Source organism: Salmo salar, chromosome 24 (assembly GCF_965601325.2).
Source record: "Salmo salar chromosome 24, fSalSal1, whole genome shotgun sequence".
Taxonomy (NCBI): Eukaryota; Metazoa; Chordata; class Actinopteri; order Salmoniformes; family Salmonidae; genus Salmo; species Salmo salar.
In genome coordinates this window covers 37,918,607-37,944,202 of record NC_138314.1, presented here as the reverse complement: position 1 = coordinate 37,944,202, position 25,596 = coordinate 37,918,607, and the positions used below count along the sequence as shown (strand labels likewise).

Below are 25,596 nucleotides of genomic sequence, written 5' to 3'. Positions count from 1 at the left end.
ATAGAGACGGCGTTTCGCTGCCTAGTCTCTGCCAACCCTACCACCTAGGGTCTGCAACTGGTATGGTTTGAGTACGCCCGCAACACCCTTCCTTGCTCCGCCACGGGTCTCTCGCCCTTCGAGTGTTCCTTGGGATATCAGCCTCCGCTCTTCCCCGAGCAAGAGGAGGAAGACAGCAATCCCTATGCCCAGGTGTTCATCTGCCGCTCGCCGTACCTGGAAGAGAGCCTGGGCCGCTCTGTTGAAGACCACTTCCAGGTGTAGGCGACAAGCGGATCAGCACCGGACCCCTGCACCATGCTATCGGCTCAGGCAGAGGGTAGAGCCACTCCACCCGGGACCTGCCCCTCCGGGTGGAGTCCCGTAACCTTTCCCCCCATTTCATCGGCCCGTTCCTCATCTCTAGAGTCATTAGCCCCACTGCGGTTCGTCTTTTGTTACCCCGTACCCTCGGTATTTACCCTACTTTCCATGTGTCTAGGATTAAGCCCGTGTCTCACAGCCCTTTGTCTTCTGTTTCCAGGCCCACCCCTCCTCCCCGTGTCATTGATGGCTATCCGGCGTACACGGTGAGACACCTCCTGAGTGTTCGACCATGGGGCAGGGGTTTCCAGTACCTGGTTAACTGGGAGGGTTATGGCCCGGAGGAGAAGTGCTGGGTCCCCGCTAGAGACATCCTGGACCCAGCCCTCATCGCCGGCACCCCGGTCAACCAAGTATGCACCCGGGGGGGGGGGGGGGGTGCCAGTTCGTCTTGTTTGTCAAGTCAACCAGAATTTTTGTTCTCAGCTCCTGCTTTTCCCAGTCTCACTTTTTCTCGCCCTCCTGGTTTTGACCCTTGCCTGTCCTGACTCTGAGCCTGCCTGCCCCTGCCCGCTGACCAGGACCTTTGCCCCACCTCTGGTTTACTGACCCCAGCCTGCCTTGACCTGTCTATTGCCTGCCCCTGTTGGATTACTGAATCATTGTTAATTCGACATTGTCTGCATCTGGGTCTTACCTTCATACCTAATAAGTCTGGGTAATGTCAGTCTGGGTAATAATTTGTTTGTGATCTTAACTTTTGTCATAAAGGAATGTCTCTCCCACATGAAGACCTCTGCATTTTTATTACACTCTATTGATATAAACCTTTCCTGACACATAGGTGTTTCCTTTCAGATGTAATTAATACAGAAACCTGGCGTCTATTCAGTAAGGTGATACCATCAGAAAGTTGCAGATAGAAATGTAATGAATAGAGCCGATTCAATCCCCTATTCAACTTGACACACAATTCTATTTGTTCTGCGCAATGGATTTCTATCTGACCGTTCTTCAACGTTGCACACTTCTGAACAGGCCCCTGATGCCGGGTTGGCACCAGTGCTCCAGCTTGGTGAGGCTGTTTCTTCTGATTAGGCCTAAGACTGTGGAACTCCTTTACTTATTATCCAAACCCATCTTTATTCAATGGCTGTTAACTACACAAACTCTCTATTGTCTTACACCACTTTTGGTCATTCATCAGACTTCCTCAGTTTCATTCTTATTTATGGTCATTTTCATCAGCGCCAATTGAGAATGCATTGAGTAGACCGTCAGCTGACATAGAACTTAATGTAACGTGCAACTCATGAATTCTGTGTTTGACCTTGTATTCTGAACATTTACAGTAGATTGACAGGTTTTATGATTAGGTATTATCTCATCTATAGTTCATAGTCCCTCCGCCTCCTGCAGACACAAGCAGAAATATTCAGACCTTTCCATGGACCAGAATTCTCACAACGTGTAGAACAAGTTTGTGAAATTTCCCCAGGAGACTGCGTGACCCCACAGCCACTCAGCAATTCCACATCCTGCGTTACGCAACTCTCACACAAGTTCTCCTCTCTTTATGTTTGACTGCTGACATTTACCATAGACTGCTGTCGGTCACTCTAAACCCAATCACAATTGAATCAAGACAGCCCGATGTAAAATATCTGTTGAAATATTTATTAACAATGTTACAGAAACCTTAGCAGCAGGTTTGAGGGTGCTGGCTTGTGTCCTAAAAACTATACAAAAGCATTTACACCCAGGAGAGATCAAATCAGCTTCAAAAACTGTGTCGAGAACTTGTACACATTCATTTAGTAACACATTGATATATTCATATAAAAACAGACAAAAACATCACCGGCTTTCATGACATCAAACAACTGACGAAAACCAAAACTACTCTATTAAAAAAAACGTGATGTTTTAGTGCAAAGGCAGTAGAAATATAAAAACACTTGTGTTGTTCTCTGTGGTATAAAAACGTGGGAGGTTAGAGGTGTGTATCTGCGATGGGGATGCGTCTTAGTTCTACTATCTGAGACGGGGCCGTACTCCCACCGTCATGGCTCCCGTGGATCGACTCGTTGTCACTCAGATTAAGGCCCGATCCTGACAGGGGGAGAGAGACAGAGACAGCGCATGTCAAGCATCACTTATTAATAATGTTGTCATCTCTGGTCCAAGGCGTAGTGCGCATTCATCCACTACTCTCTGTACACTACACCGTGGATCAGAGCTATGATAAATGTTTGACATCATTCAGTGTTAACTTAGAAACTCGTTAACAAAACATCAAGTCATTTGTTCTTTGTATACCGAAGATTTCGACATCAACACCTGCTGCAGTGTCCTGAGTGAAAAGTGACTGTGATCAATAAACAGTTAAATCAACACTTTATGTAAAATAGCATTTTCAACATTACCAAAGGTAAAGACATGAACAATGGATTGTCCAAAATGGCACCCTATTCCCTATATTGTGCACTACTTTTGACCAGGACCCATGGGGCTCTCGTCAAAGTAGTACAAAACAATAGTACAAACAATATGGTATTGTTTGGGATGCACACATTGTGAAAATATACAGGTCCATTAAAATGTCTGCATACTTTCTATCTGGTTCAAGAGGGGCCAGGATTGGTTGTTTTTTACCCATAATAATCACCCCCCCTCTATTCTGTTTAACCTTGAAGAAAATAGAAAATACTGTAAGTAAGTGGAGCGCTTCAGGTGTTCCACAACAACCAAGCAAACAACCAAGCAGTCTGATGAAGACATAATAGCAAATATTTGTGTTTATACATTTTCCTTTATGATTTTCAATCTTATTTAACCTTGATTGGTTGTTGTTTGACCAGTAAGAGAGGTAATTAAAATGTAAATGCCACCCATCCATATCTGTATTCCTCTTGAGGCTGAATGTTGGGGTGTACCGATGGGTGATAGAGAAGGCCAGAGAAATGCTAACTCCTCCTCCATAACAACTGCCTATTAGAATACAGCGCACACAATCCACGTCACAGACGGCAGAAGAAGGGTTAGCTCTCCTCTCCCGAGGCTTTTGTTTACGGTAACATTACCCTCTCTACCCAATCCACTCTAATTAACACCTCTGACTCCCTCCAAGTCCGCTGCCACCAGGGGGACTTTTAATTTAGCATCGCCACGGCAATGGACAAGTGTTTTTCTGGGTGTGGATACTGGTGTGTATTCCCAGCCCACTCCCAGGGGCCCGGTTAGCACTGAGGTGCCAGATTAACCTGTTTAGCATGGGGCCCTTCAGGGACTGATCAATCAGGGACTTAGCTGGCCACCACGAGGAAGGGTCAAATCCTTTTCCATGATATGGACACGGCTACCAGGCTTGACTGGTATACAAGTTAAATGTCACGTCTCTTTCCATAGGGTGTTTCTATGAACAGAGATCTTAATTGGTGAGAGAGAGAAGGAAGGTTAATAAAACTAACAGGTGTCCTCTCTAAAGAATCCAACCACAGTGAACGTAGTAGCTATGTGTGGCGAAGAGACGTCCCATCTAAACAGTATGAGGATGTCACGCTACATGTCATGACTCTTTCACAGAGCACTGCCGGCTTGGTCACTACGAAAGAGCCATGACATCACCATTCTATGGTTTCGTCCCCAATGGAACCCTATTCCCTTTATAGTGCACTACTTTGGACCAGGGGCTATATATATATATTTCATACAGAAAAAGGACTGAGCACTACTTGGCATGTGTTCAGTTGGGTCTACCACTTGTTATTCAGGCAGTGTGAAGCGATTACTCTGTGACTTGAGAATGGGAGCGGTGATATATCAGTCTGCTGTTAGCCCTTTATCTCATTAAACATTGATGACTGAGGAAAAACTGTTCCTAAGGGTGCAGGATTAAAGCTCTGCAAAGGAGTGATCGAGCAGGGCCAGCAGTAATGACTTCCATGGGAACACACACATGCAAACAATACATTTACATTTTAGTCATTTAGCAGATGCTCTTACAGTAGTGAATGCATAAATTTCATACATTTTTCTCCATACTGGCCCCGCGTGGGAATCGAACCCACAACCCTGGCGTTGCAAACACCATGCTCTACCAACTGAGCCACACGGGACCAATACACGCATGCATACACTGTCACGCCCTGACCATAGAGAGCCATTGTTTCTCTATGGTGAAGTGGTTCAGGGTGTGACTGGGGGTGATCTAGTTTATTTATTTCTATGTGGGGTTCTAGGTTTGATTTTCTATGTTGGTGATTTGTATGACTCCCAATTAGAGGCAGCTGGTAATCGTTGTCTCTAATTGGGGCTCATATTTAAGTAGCTGTTTTTCCCACCTGTGTTTATTGTTTTGAGTTAGTGCACGTAGCATCTCTGTAGTCACGGTTCGTTGTTAGTTTATTGTTTATTTGTTTTTGTCTTTGCTTAGTTTCACTTTCTAATAAATAATATGGAACTCAACATTCGCTGCGCCTTGGTCCGACATTTATTCCAGCGACCGTGACATACACACTCACGCAAGCACACACACAACCGTGTACATGAGCGCACACACACAAAATCACACAAAGGTTAAAGGCCATATGTGAGTCACCCATATTCCAGATAGAGAATGTATGCTCAAGTACAAATTGGAACTTTAGTCTACGAGGGAATAAGATTTGTATGTTCTTCCAAGTTTTCCCATGTCACCCCGCTTCTCTGCACACTCCACTGGCTTCCAGTCTAAGCTTGCAAGACCATGGTACTTGCCTATGGAGCAGCAAGAGTAACTGCCCCTCCCTACCTTCAAGCTTTGCTCAAACCCTACACCCCCAACCCGAGCCCTCCATTCTGCCATCTCTGGTCTCTTGGCCCTCTTGGCCCCTGAGTCATTGGAAAATGTAGCCTACGAGGGAATAAGATGTGATTTGTATTTATAGTGAGTCATTGCATTTTTCACTTCTCCCATGACATCATTATGGTGTTGAGGAGTAGGACAAGGAGTTTTTCCTGAGCATGTGACCTGACCAGGAATAACTCTGCACTCTAGTTATTGGCTTCATATTGATGGCTAATGAGGAATACGTGTGCAGGATTAGCAATAGGCTCTGTCCCAAATGGCACCGTATTCCCTACAAAGTGCCCTATGGGCCTTTGTCAAAAGTAGTGCACTATATAGGGGGTTGGGATTGATGTGGTAAGGGTTCAGTTTGTGTTTTTCCCACTACCTGTTTATCCATGTAAACGTCCAAATGCCAAAAATAAAAAACCTTGACAAAAAAGTAGTGCTTTATATAGGGAATAGGGTGCCATGTGGGACTCAGCGATGATGATTCTTACCAGTCTTTAAGGCAAATATGAGGTCATCAAAGTCCTGGGACTCATCGTCGGCCACTAGGTTGGTGTTGATGAAGCCTCCGTCGGTGGAGTCGGTCCCACTCTGAGGGCTCTGCTTAAACACACTGCTGGGCTGGCTGTCTGGATGCAGAGACGCACACTCCCAGTCCGCAGACACCTGCCACACACACACGCACGCAAGCACACACAGCCGCAGAAACGCGCAGACACACACACGTTTACAGACTGAATATGGTATTATCAAAGACAGCCACTCCAACAAATTCCAACAAGTTGAAATGACAGAGCCTAAAGTATGTCAGGGTTCCATTTCTACAGTGCCTTTTATGAGCTAACATTTAGAGTGTTTGGATAGCTAAGTGGTTGTCCTCAAGGCGTTTCATAGACAACACTAACCAGAGATGAGCGTGTAAATGGGTCAACTAAATCTCCATGATTAATGCAATGACACACACCAGGCCCATTCTGGCACCAAGTCCGCTCTGGGTAGCAGAGAATGGGCCTGTGAGCCGTGTAATCACGCCTGAGACATGGAGGGTCACACAGAGTTTGTTGCCCAAACTCCCCAAAGGGTTAATGCAGGATGAGGGGTCACGTGGGCCTCATACAAAATCAGGTTCTGGGCCTGTTGCTGATGAATATGAGACAGAGAGAGACACAGAGAGAGACACAAAGTGAGACAGAGAGAGACACAGAGAGAAAGACAGAGAGGGACACAGAGAGAGACACAGAGAGACACAGAGAGAGACACAGAGAGAGACACAGAGAGAGAAACAGAGAGAAAGACAGAGAGAGACAGACAAAGAGAGAGACAGAGACACAGAGAGAGACCGATACATAGAGACAGAGACACAGAGACAGAGACAGAGAGAACAGAGAGATAATCACTGAATGTCTACAAGAGTAGTGGTGGAAAGAGAGTTCAGCACCCTCATAGACAACTAGCTAGGCAGACAGACAGGCAGTTAGACACAGGCAGACAGACAGGTATACAGTTAGACACAAACAGGCAGACAGGCATACAGTTAGACACAGGCAGACAGGCAGAAAGACAGAAACAGGCAGACAGGCAGGCAGGTGTAATAGCTTATCTCAGTTTTTCTTCATCTGGTCCTGGGGACCCTAAAGGGCTGCACATTTCAGTTTTGCCCTAGCACTACATAGCTGATTGAAATGAACAACATATCATCAACAGCCAGACAGACAGCTGGTGTACTAGCCTATCTGAACAGGCTGTAATGACAGACAGCACGGCGTAATTGTCTATAATGGGTACAGAGTGTCTAGAGCTTGGTGAATTAGGCACCGCCAGGCACCAGTGGATTTGTCATATCCGCTCTGAAGGGGGTTGATGAGATGCCTCCCATGTACCAATCCCCTCCGCCTCTCTCGCCCCTCTCTTTCCTTTCCACCTCTCAATTTTCTCTCTTTTCTCTCCAACACAACGTTTGTGTTCTCATGAAAAAAACAGGATTAGTGGATTCCTACTTTGGCAAAAAAGGGACTGTGTGTTACCAGGAGAAATTACGTAAAGTCTGCCCCCCCTCTGTCTCCCCTACACTGGGCAGGGGACAAAGAGGAATGGGAGGTAAGGGTGAAGCAGACTCAGAGGTTTGGTAACAGTGGTCAGCCAGCCAGTCAGCCAGTCAGCCAGCCAGTCAGCCAGTCAGCCAGTCAGCCAGCCAGTCAGTCAGCCAGCCAGCCCGCCAGCCAGTCAGTCAGTCAGTCAGTCAGTCAGTCAGTCAGTCAGTCAGCTGGGGGCTTGTAGGGCTTGAACAGGGCTTCTCACTATTTCTTCTCCATAGTTTGGGCAGTGAGGGAGGGAACAATGGCAGAGAGAGACTGCATGTGTGTTACCTCCTCCATGGTTCTGATGAGGTTCAGGGTGGACTTGTTGATCTCCTCCCCTATGGTGGCGGTACCCCCTCCCTGGTAGGCGGAGTCTGGACTGCCCTGGCCATTCATCTCCACCGTGTAGCTGGCCTTGGCTGGCCAACATAGCTGGTTGTGCATCAGGAAGTACACAGCAAACACGTACAGGCCCTGGGGAGAGGGCACAGGGCAAAGGTCAGGGGTTATGTGTGTGTGTGTGTTACTAGAGGAGGTTAGGTCACAGACCTACACCACCCTGGGAGAGAGAACATAAGAGGTACAGAGAGGCTCAGCGCTAACCAGCCAGCTTCACGTGTTGTATTGTTGTCTCTACCTTTTGCCCTTCGTGCTGTTGTCTGTGCCTAACAATGTTTGTACCATGTTTGTGCTGCTATCATGTTTTGCTGCTGCCATGTTGTGTTGTTGTTATGTTGTGTAGCTACCATGTTGTGCTGCTGCCGTGTTGCGTTGCTACCGCATTGTTGTAATATTGTGTTCCTGCCATGTTGTGTTGCTATCGTGTTGTTGTCATGTTGTGTAACTACTATGCTGTGTTGTCCTGTGTTGCTGCCATGCTGTGTTGTTGTCTTTGGTCTCTCTTTACATAGTGTTTCTGTCTCTCTCTTGTCGTGATGTGTGTTTTGTCCTACATTTTTATTTTTATCCCAGCCCGCGTCCCCACAGGAGGACTTTTGCCTCTTGGCAGGCAGTCATTGTAAATAAGAATTTGTTCTTAATTGACTTGCCTAATTAAATAAAGATTCAATAAAACATTTAAAAGTTAGCCAGGGAGAGAATGATTTCAGTAGCAATTAACAAGACAGATAGAAATCAATTTATAGGATAATAGAAGACGTAAAATAAAATAATGTAAATTACTAAACTCAATCAGGGACATTCTAAACATTCCTCAGCCTCAGCTCTAAAATGTATTAAATACTTTTATCACCCTCATCAATCTATACACAATACCCCATAATGACAAAGAGGAAACAGGTTTTTAGAAAATGTTGCATATGTATTAAAAATAAAAAACAGAAATACCTTATTTACATAAGTATTCAGACCCTTTAATATAAGACTTGAAATTGAGCTCAGGTGCATCCTGTTTCCATTGATCATCCTTCAGATGTTTCTATAACTTGATTGGAGTCCACCTGTGGTAAATTCAATTGATCAGAGACAGGATTGTGTCGAGGCACAGATCTAAGGAAGGGTACCAAAACAATTCTGCAGCATTGAAGGTCCCCAAGAACACAGTGGCATGCATCATTCTTAAATGGAAGAAGTTTGGAACCACCAAGACTCTTCCTAGATCTGGCCGCCCGGCCAAACTGAGCAATCTGGGGAGAAGGGCCCTGGTCGGGGAGGTGTCCAAGAACCTGATGGTCACTCTGAAAGAGCTCCAGAGTTCCTCTGTGGAGATGGGAGAACTTTCCAGAAGGCCAACCATCTCTGCAGCACTCCACCAATCAGGCCTTTATGGTAGAGTGGCCAGATGGAACACACACCTCAGTAAAAGGCACATGACAGTCCGCTTGGAGTTTGCCAAAAGGCACATAAATGACTCTCAGACCATGAGAAACAAGATTGAACTCTTTGGCCTGAATGCCAAGCGTCATATCTGGAGGAAACCTGGCACCATCCCTACGGTGAAAGATGAACAGAGCAAAGTACAGAGAGATCCTTGATAAAAACCTGCTCCAGAATGCTCAGGACCTCAGACTGTGGTGAAGGTTCACCTTCTAAAAGGATAACGACCCTAAGCACACAGCCAAGACAACGCAGGAGTGGCTTCGGAACAAGTCTCTGAATGTCCTTGAGTGGCCCAGCCAGAGTCCGGACTTGAACCTGATCGAACATCTCTGGAGAGACCTGAAAATAGCTGTGCAGCGACGCTCCCCATCCAACCTGACAGAGCTTGAGAGGATCTGCAGAGAAGAATGGGAGAAATACAAATACAGGTGTGGCAAGCTTATAGCGCCATTCCAAAGAAGACTCAAGGCTGTAATCGCTGCCAAAGGCACTTCAACAAAGTACTGAGTAAAGGGTCTGAATACTTATGTAAATGTGATATTTAAGTTTTGTATTTTTATACATTTGCTAACATTTCAAAAAATCTGTTTTTGCTTTGTCATTATTGGGTATTGTGTGTAGATTGATGAGGGGGAAAAAATGATTTAATCAATTTTAGAATAAGGCTGTAACGTAACAAAATGTGGAAAGAGTCAAGGGGTCTGAATATTTTACGAATGCACTGTACCTAGAACACACTGAAACATTTGTGTGTTTACTTGACCCATTCAATCCAGGCTTACATTTCTGCAATGCAAGAAAACCATCCTGGACATCAAGTTACCAGTTTCTAGTTCCCTAGATGTAATAGGGCCCAATGTCTTCTCAGGAATATTCTATCCATTCGCTGATGTTTGCCCTTCCTGTACAGATGTCCTCTGATGTAGCCTAGTAGCTCCAGAGCAGTGCTAACTAACCACTAACCAGGCTGTATGAAATATAGCCAGTGCACTGGAGCCAGCTGGCTAACGGCTGCTCAGTGGACTACTGCATTAGTGATGCTGCTGTGGTTTAGAGATGGTAGAATACAGCCATAGCATTAACAATGTCTATATAGTTCAAATGGATGCAGAGAAAATACCTTCTTTGTATGTTTGCACACACACACACACACACACACACACACACACACACACACACACACACACACACACACACACACACACACACACACACACACACACACACAGCTGTTGTGAGCAGAAACATTAAACAGCCTTTTACAGTCAAAGAAACAGTCACTCCAACAACAATAACAACATGGAAAATGATCCTAATGGAAAATGTACCGCATGAGGGAGATAACACAAAACAACCTGAAAGAGCGTGCAACTGTCAAGTGTGCAATATCATAGAGGCACATAAGCAACTGTGGTAAGAAATTGCTACAGAACAGAAGCAAGTGTGATAATCAGATACTATACCAACTCAATAGATAGCAAGGATAAGCTATGTCATTGGAATGATTCTTTAGGGTTTCTGAGGCTTATGGCAGTCACAACAGTAAACCGTGATCTGAAGATTTGCTATCCTGCCATACACGTATAAACCTCACTCCACACAACATAGAAGGAATGTGATTATATCATAAATCCTAATGAAATGATCATTTCAATTATGCTATTTTTAAAAACCTAATTCATGCTAATGCAGCACTGTACTCTACATTTCCTGTCTGTTGATTCCACTCTATTAATGTTCATTAGTGTTGGTGATGACGTGCCCTTAATGGCTGTGTCATGACACAAATATCAGTGCTCTGATCTCAATGTTCCTCATCTCCCTAAAAAACAAATTGTTTTTCCTCCGTAAATGCAGACTCTCAAAGCAGAACAATTGTCCCTTAATTGTGTTCCTGCCGACACCAACAGCTTCACAACAGGTTCAAAACAGCCTGACGCTGGCATCGCTAGGAAAGAGAACAGTAGCAGTAGCAATAGGAGTAGGAGTAGCAGTAGGACTAGAGGTAGGAGTAGGAGTAGCAGTAGCAGCAGTAGGAGTAGCAGTAGCAGCAGTAGGAGTAGCAGTAGGAGTATCAGTAGGAGTAGTAGTAGGAGCAGGAGTAGCAGTAGGAGTAGCAGTAGCAGCAGTAGGAGTAGCAGTAGCAGCAGTAGGAGTAGCAGTAGGAGTAGCAGTAGGAGTAGCAGTAGGAGCAGGAGTAGCAGTAGGAGTAGCAGCAGTAGTAGCAGCAGCAGTAGGAGTAGCAGCAGGAGTAGCAGCAGGAGTAGCAGTAGGAGCAGGAGTAGGAGTAGCAGCAGTAGTAGCAGCAGGAGTAGCAGTAGGAGTAGGAATAGGAGTAGCAGTAGGAGTAGCAGTGGGAGTAGCAGTAGTAGCAGGAGTAGCAGTAGGAGCAGCAGTAGTATCAGGAGTAGCAGTAGGAGCAGCAGTAGGAGTAGGAGTAGCAGTAGCAGTAGTAGTAGCAGGAGTAGCAGTAGGAGTAGGAGTAGCAGTAGCAGTAGGAGTAGCAGTAGGAGCAGAAGTAGTATCAGGAGTAGCAGTAGGTGCAGCAGTAGGAGTAGGAGTAGGAGTAGCAGTAGCAGGAGCAGTAGTAGCAGCAGCAGGAGTAGGAGTAGCAGTAAAAGTAGGAGTAGCAGTAGGAGCAGCAGTAGTATCAGGAGTAGCAGTAGGAGCAGCAGTAGGAGTAGGAGTTGCAGTAGCAGGAGCAGTAGTAGTAGCAGGAGTAGCAGTAGGAGTAGCAGCAGTAGGAGTAGCAGCAGGAGTAGCAGTAGGAGTATCAGTAGGAGTATCAGTAGTAGCAGCAGTAGTAGCAGCAGCAGTAGGAGTAGCAGCAGGAGTAGCAGCAGGAGTAGCAGTAGGAGTAGGAATAGGAGTAGCAGTAGCAGTAGGAGTAGCAGTAAAAGTAGAAGTAGCAGTAAAAGTAGGAGTAGCAGTAGTAGCAGGAGTAGCAGTAGGAGCAGCAGTACTATCAGGAGTAGCAGTAGGAGCAGCAGTAGGAGTAGAAGTAGGAGTAGCAGGAGCAGTAGTAGCAGGAGTAGCAGTAGGAGTAGCCGTAGGAGTAGCAGTAGCAATAGCAGCATGAGTAGCAGCAGGAGTAGGAGTAGCAGTAGCAGTATTAGTAGGAGTAGGAGTAGCAGTAGCAGTATTAGTAGGAGTAGGAGTAGCAGGAGTAGCAGCAGTAGTAGCAGCCGCAGTAGTAGGAGTAGCAGTAGAAGTAGCAGTAGGATTAGGGGTAACTGCAGTAGAAGCAGGAATAGCAGTAGGAGTGGGAGTAGCAGTAGCAGGAGTAGCAGCAGTAGTAGGAGTAGCAGTAGCAGTAGGAGTAGCGGGAGTAGAAGTATCAGTAGCAGGAGTAGCAGTAGAAGTAGCAGTAGGAATAGCAGTAGCAGGAGTAGCAGTAGTAGTATCAGTAGAATTAGTAGTAGTAGCAGTAGTAGTAGGAGTAGCAGTAGTAGTAGGAGTAGCAATAGTAGAAGGAGTAGTAGCAGTAGCAGGAGTAGTAGCAGTAGGAGCACTCTGGAATATCTAGGTCAGATGTATTTGTTTAGAGTTAATCGATGGTCTTGAACACAGCTCGCTTTGGAACCTCATTACATGTAGAAAAGGAAACTGTCTGTTCCAGATAAATTATTCCTGTCTTACAGAGAACACTCCCTGGAAAGTACTGCTTTTGTCTGGTGTAGATAAAGTTGTGGTGGTGGGGGGGGGGGGGGGGGGGGGGGGCGTAAATGACAGGCTGTGAAACAAAGCCATGTCTTAGACAGTTCACTCGATTGATCTCCATGAAGTCTTGATATCAACTGGATAACATTGGAGGAAGTAGGTCATACCGTTGGTCAGGCTGGACATCTGATCAGATGACTTCATAGTTCGGTATTTGTGAATGGTTCGGGTTTCTAAGCACATCAGTTATTGTCATCGTGACATCTCCCACGCGGCAGGTAGACTAGTGGTTAAAGCGTTGGGCCAGTAACCGAAAGGTTGCTAGATCGAATCCCCAAGCTGACAAGGAAAAACTCAGTTGTTCTGCCCCTGAACAAGGCACTTAACCCACTGTTCCTACGCCGTCATTGTAAATAAGAATTTGCTCATAACTGACTTGCCTAGTTAAAAAATAATAAATGTCTAAAGCAGGAAGCACCAGTGACTAGAACAATAATAGAGTGGTCAGATGAAGCAGACGCTAAGCTACAGGACTGTTTTGCAAGCAACAGACTGGAATATGTTCCGGTATTCCTCCAATGGCATTTAGTACACCACATGTGTCATTGGCTTCATCAATAAGTGCATCGATGACGTCGTCCCCACAGTGACTGTACGTACGTACATACTCCAACCAGAAGCCATGGATTATCCGCACTGAGCTAAAGACTAGAACTGCTGCTTTCAAGGAGCGGGACTCTAACTCGGAAGCTCAGAAGAAATCCCGCTATGCCCACCGACGAACCATCAAACAGGCGAAGCGTCAATACAGGACTAAGATCGAGTCGTACTACACCGGCTCTGACGCTCGTCGGATGTGGCAGGGCTTGCAAACCATTACAGACTACAAAGGGAAGCACAGCTGAGAGCTGCCCAGTGACACGAGCCTACCAGACGAGCTAAACTACTTTTATGCTCGCCTCGAGGCAAATTACAATGAAACATGCATGAGAGCACCAGCTGTACCGGAAGACTGTGTGATCACGCTCTCCGCAGCCGATGTGAGTAAGACCTTTAGACAGGTCAACATTCACAAGGCTGCAGGGCCAGACGGATTACCAGGACGTGTCCTGCGAGCATGCGCTGACCAACTGGCAAGTGTCTTCACTGACATTTTCAACCTCTCCCTGTCCGAGTCTGTAATACCAACATGTTTTAAGCAGACCACCATAGTGCCTGTGCGCAAGAACACTAAGGTAACCTGCCAAAATGACTACCGACTCGTAGCATTCACGTCTGTAGCCATGAAGTGCTTTGAAAGACTGGTCATGGCTCACATCAACACCATTATCCCAGAAACCCTAGACCCACTCGAAATCTCATACCGTCCCAACAGATCCACAGATAATGCAATCTCTATTGCGCTCCACACTGCCCTTTCCCACCTGGACAAAAGGAACACCTATGTGAGAATGCTATTCATTGACTACAGCTCAGGGTTCAACACCATAATGCCCTCAAAGCTCATCAATAAGCTAAGGACCCTGGGACTAAACACCTCCCTCTGCAACTGGATCCTGGACTTCCTGACAGGCCGCCCCCAGGTGGTAAGGGTAGGTAACAACACATCCGCCACGCTGATTCTCAACACAGGGGCCCCTCAGGGGTGCGCGCTCAGCCCCTCCTGTACTCCCTGTTCACTCATGACTACACGGCCAGGCACGACTCCAACACCATCATTACATTTGCCGATGACACAACAGTAGTAGGCCTGATCACCGACAACAACGAGACAGCCTATTGGGAGGAGATCAGAGACCTGGCCGTGTGGTGCCAGGACAACAACCTCTCCCTCAACGTGTTCAAGACAAAGGAGATGATTGTGGACTACAGGAAAAAGAGGACCGAGCACGACCCCCATTCTCATCGACGGGGCTGCAGTGGAGCAGGTTGAGAGCTTCAAGTTCCTTGGTATCCACATCACCAACAAACTAACATGGTCCAAGCACACCATGACAGTCGTGAAGCGGGCACGACAAAACCTATTCCCCCTCAGGAGACTGAAAAGATTTGGCATGGGTCCTCAGATCCTCAACAAAAAAAAACAGCTGCACCATCGAGAGCATTCTGACTGGTTGCATCACTGCCTGGTATGGCAACTGCTCGGCCTCCAACCGCAAGGCACTACAGAGGGTAGTGAGAACGGCCCAGTACATCACTGGGGCCAAGCTTCCTGCCATCCAGGACCTCTATACCAGGCAGTGTCAGAGGAAGGCCCTAAAAATTCTTAAAGACTCCAGCCACCCTAGTCATACTGTCCTCTAAGCTACCATACGGCAAGCGGTACCGGGGCGCCAAGTCTAGGTCCAAGAGGCTTCTAAACAGCCTCTACCCCCATGCCATAAGACTCCTGAACATCTAGTCAAATGGCTACCCAGACTATTTGCATTGCCCCCCCCCCCCCCCCCCTTTACACTGCTGCTACTCTCTGTTATTATCTATGCATAGTCACTTTAATAACTCTACCTACATGTATATACTACCTCAACTAACTGGTGCCCTCGCACATTGACTCTGTACCGGCACCCCCCTGTATATATTGTTAATTTTTACTGCTGCTCTTTAATTACTTGTTACTTTTATCTCTCATTCTTATCTGTCTTTTTTTGAAACTGCACTGTTGGTTAGGGGTTTGTAAGTAAGCATTTCACTATTATATTCGGCGCATGTGACTAATACAATTTGATTTGATTTTGATGTCTGCAGCTTATTGAGCCGGGCGTCATCTACATAGAGCCAGGGACCTGTGTGACACACTTAATGGACAAATGGTGTCTGGGAGAAAAATTGACAGCTAACAGAGACATTCACAAGGACTAGTCTAAAAGAAGAATTATGCCGCTGTCCAATCCACTGTCTACCTAATGCAACAATTGTTAGAATGTTGTTGAAAAAAATTATTTCAAATTATACACTTACTTTATGTGTGTGGAATCTACCCTCAACTAGCAACAGACAATGAAGTTCAAACATCTTTCAGCACATTGTCAGTTATGAATCCGTTACTAAACAAGATGTTACGTACTAGTGGCTGTAGATCATACAGCGCTGTACAGAAGTACCTCATGATTAAGTTCTCTCCATCTTACTAATGGCCCCGTCTCCTCTCTCAGTCTCACCCTCTCTGATATGCATTCCCACTCTGTACTGAGAGTACTGAGAGAGCGGTCTGGCCTCCACTCTCTGGAGATACGGTATCTACGATAGTCCTCATGCTATCTTCACTCAAATAGAGCTCACACTGGCAGGGCCAGACATCAAAAGGTTGGCTTCAAAGGCAACTTGAACACCCTTCATCACACACACACACTCACGCAAGCACACACACATCAAGGCACGCAGGCACACGCCCACACACATCAATAGACCAACATGCACGCGCGCACACACACACACGGGGCCCAACAGTGCAGTGGCTTAAAATGATACTTAAAATGCCCTTTATCTACTTCCCCAGAGTCAGATGTACTCGTGGACACCATTTTTATGTCTCTGTGTCCAGTATCAAGAAAGTTAGAGGTAGTTTCGCTAGCCATTGCTAACTAGCGTTAGCACAATGACTGGAAGTCTATGGGTATCTGCTAGCTAGACTTCTAGGCATTGTGCTAACGCTAGTTAGCAATTGTGCTAGCGATGGTTAGCAACTTCCTTCAAACCTCAAGCAAAGACTTAAAAATGGTATCTAAGAGTTCATCTGATTCTGGGGAAGTAGATAAAGGGCCTCATTGCCAAAATCCCAAAGTATACCTTTAAGCCATTGCACTGTTGGGCCCCTCATGTGTGTGTGTGTGTCCCTTTAAGGGATTATTAATACATAGTACACGTGTGCCTCTAGAGAGCTATGAGCTTTGAGAAGGAGAGAAGCTATTCTGAACTCACACACACTGGCAAAAACAAACTGAGGAGAGTTACTGAACCTGAGGAGAGTTATTACGCCTAAGTCTACACATCTGGCCTCTCAAGAATCTAGGAAGTTGCTGGAGTGCTATTGTAACATTTACAAAACTAAGAAAGATTTTCCTTAAGTTTTGACAGAAATAGAGAGTCAATAAGACACACGGTGATGATATCTTACCAGCAGGAGGTTGAAGATGACGTAGAGGATGAGCATCCATAGGTATCTGTAGCCCATGTGTAGTCCTGCCCACAGCAACACCAGGGACACCAGGGCAAACAGGTACAGCACCATGGGCACCTCTGAAACACACACAACAGCGCAGAGTTACTCTAATACACAGTTAACACACACAGACACACACACCCATAATGACATTCTTAGAATGAATACATTATATTTTAACCTATGACGATCAGAAATTGGGAGTTTTTCCCAAAAGTTCAGAGTGTTCTAAATGATCTCTGCTCTCTGTCCAGGCCTGGCTGTGGCCCAGTATAGTGTAGTGAGCTGGGCCCGGGGCAGCGGGCTGAGACCAGGCCCTTAGGGCTGGTTAATGAAGCCACTCTTAATCTGGAGGCTTTACTGTAGATCACAGATCCTGGCACAGGGCTGCCTCGTACAGTAAACCCGTCTCCACGCACGAACACACTCCCACACCCACGAATGCACACGTGCACTGACTGGACGCTGTGCCAAGTGCTCAGCTAAGACTGGGCTGTAAGTAGTCCCTACACATGCTGGTAGGACCTAAAAGTGAGTGGTTCTGGTAACCCACTTTTTATAAGTACAGAACCGACCAAAACAGATAGGGGACAGAGACATACCAGGTAGATGATATACCAGGTAGATAATATACCAGGGTGATGTTTGACCAGGAAGATGCTATACCAGGGAGATGCTATACCCGGGTAATTATATACCAGGGTAATGATATACCAGGCAGATGCTATACCAGGGAGATGATATACCAGGGTAATGATATACCAGGGAGATGCTATACCAGGGAGATGATATACCAGGTAAATAATATACCAGGGTGATGCTATACCAGGGTAATGACATACCAGGGAGATGCTATACCAGGGTAATGACATACCAGGGAGATGCTATACCAGGGTGATGCTATACCAAGGTGATAATATACCAGGGTAATGACATACCAGGGTGATGCTACACCAGGGTGATGCTATACCAGGGAGATGCTATACCAGGGTAATGATATACCTGGTAGATAATATACCAGGGTGATGTTATACCAGGGTAATGATATACCAGGGAGATGCTATACCAGGGAGATGCTATACCAGGGTAATGATATACCAGGTAGATAATATATCAGGGTGATGCTATACCAGGGTAATGATACCAGGGTGATGCTATACCAGGGTAATGATATACCAGGGAGATGATATAACAGGGAGATGCTATACCAGGGAGATGCTATACCAGGGAGATGATATACCAGGGAGATGATATACCAGGGAGATGATATACCAGGGAGATGATATACCAGGGTAATGATATACCAGGTAGATAATATACCATGGAGATGATATACCAGGGTAATGATATACCAGGTAGATAATATACCATGGAGATGATATACCAGGGAGATGATATACTGGACAGGATATGGCACATCGTACCCATATCTCTAACCCTGTCAGAATCGGGCCCTGACTTCTTTAGAAAGACAGACGGACAGGAGCACCATGGCTATGGCTGAGCACTGGGATAGAAACCTTCTCAGAGAAGGCCTGAACCCCCTCTATATTAGCAGGCCTGAATCCCCTCTATTATATATCTGACCTTTGACTTTGCTCCCGGAACAACTCTCATTTTTGAGGATTATTTATTTAACTTATCCATTTCACATTTTAACAGTATCTCACTACAAGGCTTCATGATCCTGGAGATCAAAATGTAAAACAATATAACGGGAATAAACTATCCTCTATATTAGCAGGCCTGATCCTCCTCTATATTAGCAGGCCTGAACCTCCTCTATATTAGCAGGCCTGAACCTCTATATTAGCAGGCCTGAATCTCCACTATATTAGCAGGCCTGAACTTCCACTATATTAGCAGGCCTGAACCTCGTTAATATTTGCAGGCCTGAACCTCGTTAATATTAGCAGGTCTGAACCTCCTCTATATTAGCAGGCCTGAACCTCCTCTATATTAGCAGGCCTGAACCTCCACTATATTAGCAGGTCTGAACTTCCACTATATTAGCAGGCCTGAACCTCGTTAATATTAGCAGGCCTGAACCTCCTCTATATTAGCAGGCCTGAACCTCATCTATATTAGCAGGCCTGAACCTCATCTATATTAGCAGGCCTGAACCTCCACTATATTAGCAGACCTGAACTTCCACAATATTAGCAGGCCTGAACCTCATCTATATTAGCAGGCCTGAACCTCCACTATATTAGCAGGCCTGAACCTCCTCTATATTAGCAGGCCTGAACCTCCACTATATTAGCAGGCCTGAACCTCCTCTATATTAGCTGGCCTGAACCTCCTCTATATTAGCAGGCCTGAACCTCCTCTATATTAGCAGGCCTGATCCTCCTCTATATTAGCAGGCCTGAACCTCATCTATATTAGCAGGCCTGAACCTCATCTATATTAGCAGGCCTGAACCTCCACTATATTAGCAGGTCTGAACCTCCTCTATATTAGCAGGCCTGAACCTCATCTATATTAGCAGGCCTGAACCTCCACTATATTAGCAGGCCTGAACCTCCTCTATATTAGCAGGCCTGAACCTCATCTATATTAGCAGGCCTGAACCTCCACTATATTAGCAGGCCTGAACCTCCACTATATTAGCAGGCCTGATCCTCCTCTTTGACCCTCCACCTCTTATGCAGACTATTAATTAGGGCGACAAACAAAAAAAGAACCTTCATTCAGGAGCCAAGAGAGGGCTGAGTCATTAAAAGGTGCAGTGCATCGATACTGCAAGAGAGAGAGCGAGGGGAAGAGATGGAGATAGAGAGAAAGAGGAAGCGGTGAAGAGAGGGAAAAAGAGAGAGGGAGGAAGATATGGAGAGAGAGAGAGAGAGCTTTGTCTCTGTGCTCATTAATACCTAGCGTGTTAGCCACAGGGAGCACAAAGAGTGACTGCATAATGACAGGGCTGTTGAGTGGGGCCCAGAAAGTAGCCGCTCTTGTCCAAATTGCATCTGGTCCAAAAAGGCACTGAATGAGACTAACCTCTGAAACGCACTCCGAACAAAAGAGTTTGAATATCAATGGCAGCGGCATATTCATTTTTCATTTGGTGGATAGCATTGAAATGCATGCCTCTCCAAAAAATCTGCAGCATGTTGACAGGCAATATTTAAGTTAGACTCTATCAAATGACCTGCACCTGAGTGTGTGTGAGAGACTGTGTGTGTATGTATTTGTGCCTTGCAAAAGTATTCACCCCCTTGGCGTTTTTCATACTTTGTTGCATTACAACCTGTAATTTAAATTGATTTGATTTGGATTTCACGTAATGGACATCCACAAAATAGTTGAAATTGGTGAAGTGAAATGAAAAAAACGAACTTGTTTAAAAAAATTAAAATACATTTCAAACGGAAAAGTGGTGCGTGCATATGTATTCACCCCCTTTCCTATGAAGCCCCTAAATAATATCTGGTGCAACCAATTACCTTCAGAAGTCACATAATTAGTTAAATAAAGTCCACCTGTGTGCAATCTAAGTGTCACATGATCTGATTTGGGGTGGCAGGTAGCCTAGTGGTTAGAGCGTTGGACTAGAAACCGGAACGTTGCAAGATCGAATCCCAGAGCTGAACAAGGCAGTTAACCCACTGTTCCTAGGCCGTCATTGAAAATAAGAATTTGTTCTTAACTGACTTGCCTAGTTAAATAAAGGTAAAATAAAAAAATCTGTCACATGATCTCAGTATATATACATATATACACCTGTTCTGAAAGGTCCCAGAGTCTGCAACACCACTAAGCAAGGTGCACCACCAAGCAAGCAGTACTATGAAGACCAAGGAGCTCCCCAAACAGGTCAGGGACAAAGTTGTTGAGAAATACAGATCAGGGTTGGGTTCTAAAAAAATATCTGAAACTTTGAACATACCACGGAGCACCATTAAATCAATTATAAAAAAATGGAAAGAATATGGCACCACAACAAACTTGCCAAGAGAGGGCCGCCCACCAAAACTCATGGACCAGGCAAGGAGGGCATTAATCAGAGAGGCAACAAAGAGACCAAAGATAACCCTGAAGGAGCTGCAAAGCTCCACAGCGGAGATTTGAGTATCTGTCCATAGGACCACTTTAAGCCGTACACTCCACAGAGCTGGGCTTTAGGGAAGAGTGGCCAGAAAAAAATAGGCAAACACATTTGGTGTTCGCCAAAAGGCATGTGGGAGACTCCCCAAGCATATGGAAGAAGGTACTCTGTTCAGATGAGACTAAAATTGAGCTTTTTGGCCATCAAGGAAAACGCTATGTCTGGCACAAACCCAACGCCTCTCATCACCCCGAGAACACCATCCCCATAGTGAAGCATGGTGGTGGCAGCATCGTGCTGTGGGGATGTTTTTCATCGGCAGGGACTGGGAAACTGGTCCGAATTGATTGAATGTTGGATGGCGTAAAATACAGGGAAATTCTTAAGGGAAACCTGTTTCAGTCTTCCAGAGATTTAGACTGGGATGGAGGTTCACCTTCCAGCAGGACAATGACCCTAAGCATACTGCTAAAGCAACACTCGAGTGGTTTAAGGGGAAACATTTAGATGTCTTGGAATGGCCTAGTCAAAGCCCAGACCTCAATCCAATTGAGAATCTGTGGTATGACAAAGATTGCTGTACACCAGCGGAACCCATCCAACTTGAAGGAGCTGGAGCAGTTTTGCCTTGAGGAATGAGCAAAAATCCCAGTGGCTAGATGTGCCAAGCTTATAGAGACATACCATAAGAGACTTGCAGCTGTAATTGCTGCAAAAGGAGGCTCTGCAAAGTATTGCATTTTTTTTTGGGGGGGGGGTGAATAGTTGTGCACGCTCAAGTTTACTGGTTTTTGTCTTATTTCTGTTTGTTCACAATAAAAATTATTTTGCATCTTCAAAGTGGTAGGCATGTTGTGTAAATCAAATGATATAAACCCCCCCAAAATCTATTTTAATTCCAGGTTGTAAGGCAACAAAATAAGAAAAATGCCAAGGGGGATGAATACTTTCGCAAGCCCCTCTACTCTTCCTGGGGTCCAGCAAAATTATGGCAGTTATACATTTTAAAAACATTACAATACATTTATAACAGATTTCACAATATACTCAGTGTGTGCCCTCAGGCCTCTACTCTACTATCACATATCGATAACACAAATCCATGTGTACATGTGTGTATAGTGCATATGTTATCGTGTGTTTGTATGCATGTGTCTGTTTGTGTTGCTTCACAGTCCCCGTTGTTTCATAAGGTGTATTTTTATCTGTTTTTTAAATCAAATTTTACTGCTGGCATGAGTGACTTGATGTGGAATAGAGTTCCATGTAGTCATGATTCTATGTAGTACTGTGTGCCTCCCATAGTCTGTTCTGGACTTGTCTTGTGGGGTATGCATGGGTGTCCGAGCTGTGCGCCAACAGTTCAGACAGACCGCTCAGTGCATTCAACATGTCAATACCTCTCACAAATACAAGTAGTGATGAAGTCAATCTCTCCTCCACTTTGAGCCAGGAGAGATTCACATGCATATTATTAATGTTAGCTCTCTGTGTACATCCAAGGGCCAGCCGGGCTGCCCTGTTCTGAGCCAATTACAATTTCCCTCTTTGTGGCACCTGACCACACGACTGAATAGTAGTCCTGGTGCGACAAAACTAGGGCCTGTAGGACCTGCCTTGTTGATAGTGCTGTTAAGAATGCAGAGCAGCGCTTTATTATAGACAGACTTCTCCCCATCCTAGCTACTGTTGTATCAATATGTTTTGACCATGACAGTTTACAATCCAGGGTTACTCAAGCAGTTTAGTCTCCTCAACTTGCTCAATTTCCACATTATTCAGTACAAGATTTAGTTGAGGTTTAGGGTTTAGTGAATGGTTTGTCCCAAATACAATGCTTTTAGTTTTAGAAATATTTAGGACTAACTTATTTCTTGACACCCATTCTGAAACTAACTGCTGCTCTTTGTCAAGTGTTGCTGTCATTTCAGTTTCTGTGGTAGCTGACATGTATAGTATTGAGTCATCCGCATATATAGACTCTGGCTTTTCTCAAAACCAGTGGCATGCTGTTAGTAAAGATTGAAAAAAGTAAAGGGCCTAGACAGCTGCCCTGGGGAATTTTGTCGGAGAGGCTTCCATTAAAGAACACCCACTGTGTTCTGTTAGACCATAAAACATACGTTTTTCCAGTAACAGACTATGATCGATAATGTCAAAAGCTGCACTGAAGTCTAACAAAACAGCCCCCACAATCTTTTTTATCATCAATTTCTCTCAGCCAATCATCAGTCATTTGTGTAAGTGCTGTGCTTGTTGAATGTTCTTCTCTATAAGTGTGCTAAAAGTCTGTTGTCGATTTGTTTACTGTAAAATAGCATTGTATCTGTTAAAACACAATTTCTTCCAAAAATGTACTAAGGGTTGGTAACAGGCTGATTGGTCGGGTATTTGAGCCAGTAATGGGGGCTTTACTATTCTTACTGTAGGTTGGGGAATAACTTTTGCTTCCCTCCAGGTCTGAGGGCACACACTTTCTAGTAGGCATAAATTGAAGATATGGCAAATAGGAGTGGCAATATTGTCTGCTATTATCCTCAGTAATTTGTTGTCAGACCCCGGTGACTTGTCATTGTTGATAGACAACAATACTTTTTTCACCTCTTCCACACTTCCTTTACGGAATTCAAAATTGCAATGCTTGTCTTTCATAATTTGGTCAGATATACTTGGATGTGTAGTGTCAGCCTTTGTTGCTGGCATGTCATGCCTAAGTTTGCTAATCTTGCCAATGAAAAAATAATTAAAATAGTTGGCAATATCCTCATCAATCCACGGGGATTTAACAGTTTTCACAGCCATTTTATTAATGGGTGCATGCTTATTAGTAACTGGGATAAGCAATTTCATAAATGTGTCAAGTGCAGCGTCTGGTTGCTCGTCATTACACACCACGGACCAACAAATATTCTTCACATCTACAACATAGGAATCACTACAAACCTTATTGTATGACTTCTTATACACAATATTAGGCTCAGCCTTTGGAACTTTGGTTTTCCTAGATATGGCTACTATATTGGTCTATAGCAGCTTCCCACCAGAAAGGGCTTTAGGTGAGGCAGATGAACCTGTAGCCATATTACTTCAACAGTATTTAACATGAGATCCTCTCTAAGCTTTACCGGAATGTGGTTCTGAATATAATCAGCCTCACCTCCACCTTTGGCATTTCTGTATTTTCTGTAGATCTTATAACCATGTATTGCTACCACTGTATCATCAAAGGTATTATCTAAGTGAGTTCAGAGATAGTCAGAATATGAATGTCATTAGTTACTAGAAAAGTATTAATTTGTCCCGTGTGGCTAGAGCATGGTGTTTGCAATGCCAGGGTTGTGGGTTTGATTCCCACGGGGGACCAGTACAGGAAAAAAAAATAATAAAAATGTATGCATTCACTACTGTAAGTCGCTCTCGATAAGAGCGCCTGCTAAATGACTAAAATGTAAATGTAAAAATGTCATGAACCTCGTTTCTTAAGCTACATATGTTAAAACCTCTCTGGGGTATGTGGGACGCACCCGCGGGACACACTATTCAAAAGCCAGTGAAATAGCAGGGCGGCAAATTCAAAACAACAAAAATCTCATAATTCAAATTTCTCAAACATACAACTATTATATCCCATTTTAAAGATACACTTCTCGTTAATCCAACCACATTGTCCAATTTCAAAAAGGCTTTACGGCGAAAGCATAACATTAGATTATGTTAGGACAGGGCTGAGACAAGAAAAACCACACAGCCATTTCCCAAGCAAGGAGAGGCTTCACAAAAAACAGAAATACAGCAAAAATTAATCACTAACCTTTGACGATCTTCATCAGATGACACTCCCAGGACTCAATGTTACACAATACATGTATGTTTTGTTCGATAAAGTTCATATTTATATCCAAAAACCCCATTTTACATTGGCGCGTGATGTTCAGAAAATGTTTTGCCTCCAAAACTACCGGTGAATGAGCACATCAATTTACAAAAATACTCATCATAAATGTTGATAAAATTTACAACAGTTATTGAAAGAATTATAGATACACTTCTCCTTAATGCAACCGCTGTGTCAGATTTCAAAATAGCTTTACGGCGAAAGCACATTGTTCAATATTCTGAGTACAGAGCTCAGCCATCAAAGCAAGCTATACAGTTACCCGCCAAGTTCTGGAGTCAACAAAACTCAGAAATAGTATTATAAATCTTCACTTACCTTTGCTGATCTTCGTCGGAATGCACTCTCAGGACTCCCACTTCCACTGAAATGTTCGATAAACTCCATATTTATGTCCAAATACCTCCATTTTGTTCGCGCGTTCAGATCACTATTCCAAAGGCACAATGTGCGAGTGCAAAACCCTAGACGAAAAGTCAAAAAGTTCCATTACCGCTCGTATATTCGATAATATTCCAATCGGACAATAGCGTATTCATTACAGAGGAAAAAGAAGCAACGGCGCGCCTGCGTGACCGCGCAGTAAACAACTCATTGGCCTCAGGCAGTCCACTTGTTGAGTCAGCTCTTATTCTCTCCCGAGTAACAGTAGAAGCATGAAACAAGGTTCTTTAGCACACTCAGCCAAACCTTATGTCCTAGCCGTGTCTGAATCCTGACTTAGGAAGGCCACCAAAAATTTGGACATTTCCAGCCCCAATTACAACATTTCCTGTC

The 25,596-nt window shown here is 44.7% G+C and overlaps 1 protein-coding gene and 1 non-coding gene across 2 annotated transcripts in view; both read right to left on the bottom strand.

The window, feature by feature from the left end:
• Positions 1-1,959: 1,959 nt before the first annotated feature.
• The window catches only part of LOC106585809 (adhesion G-protein coupled receptor V1), a 236,869-nt gene continuing 213,232 nt past the window's right edge, over positions 1,960-25,596 (bottom strand). Inside the window, exons 87-90 of the mRNA XM_014172457.3 lie at positions 16,832-16,953; positions 7,507-7,692; positions 5,632-5,806; positions 1,960-2,415 (exon numbers count right to left, since the gene is read on the bottom strand). Coding sequence (XP_014027932.3) covers positions 2,297-2,415; positions 5,632-5,806; positions 7,507-7,692; positions 16,832-16,953 — 602 coding nt within the window. The 3' untranslated portion in view covers positions 1,960-2,296. The remainder of the gene's footprint in view (positions 2,416-5,631; positions 5,807-7,506; positions 7,693-16,831; positions 16,954-25,596) is intronic.
• On the bottom strand, positions 4,348-4,423 carry trnaa-ugc (transfer RNA alanine (anticodon UGC)). Its single transcript has one exon. It is a non-coding gene; the product is annotated as a tRNA-Ala (tRNA).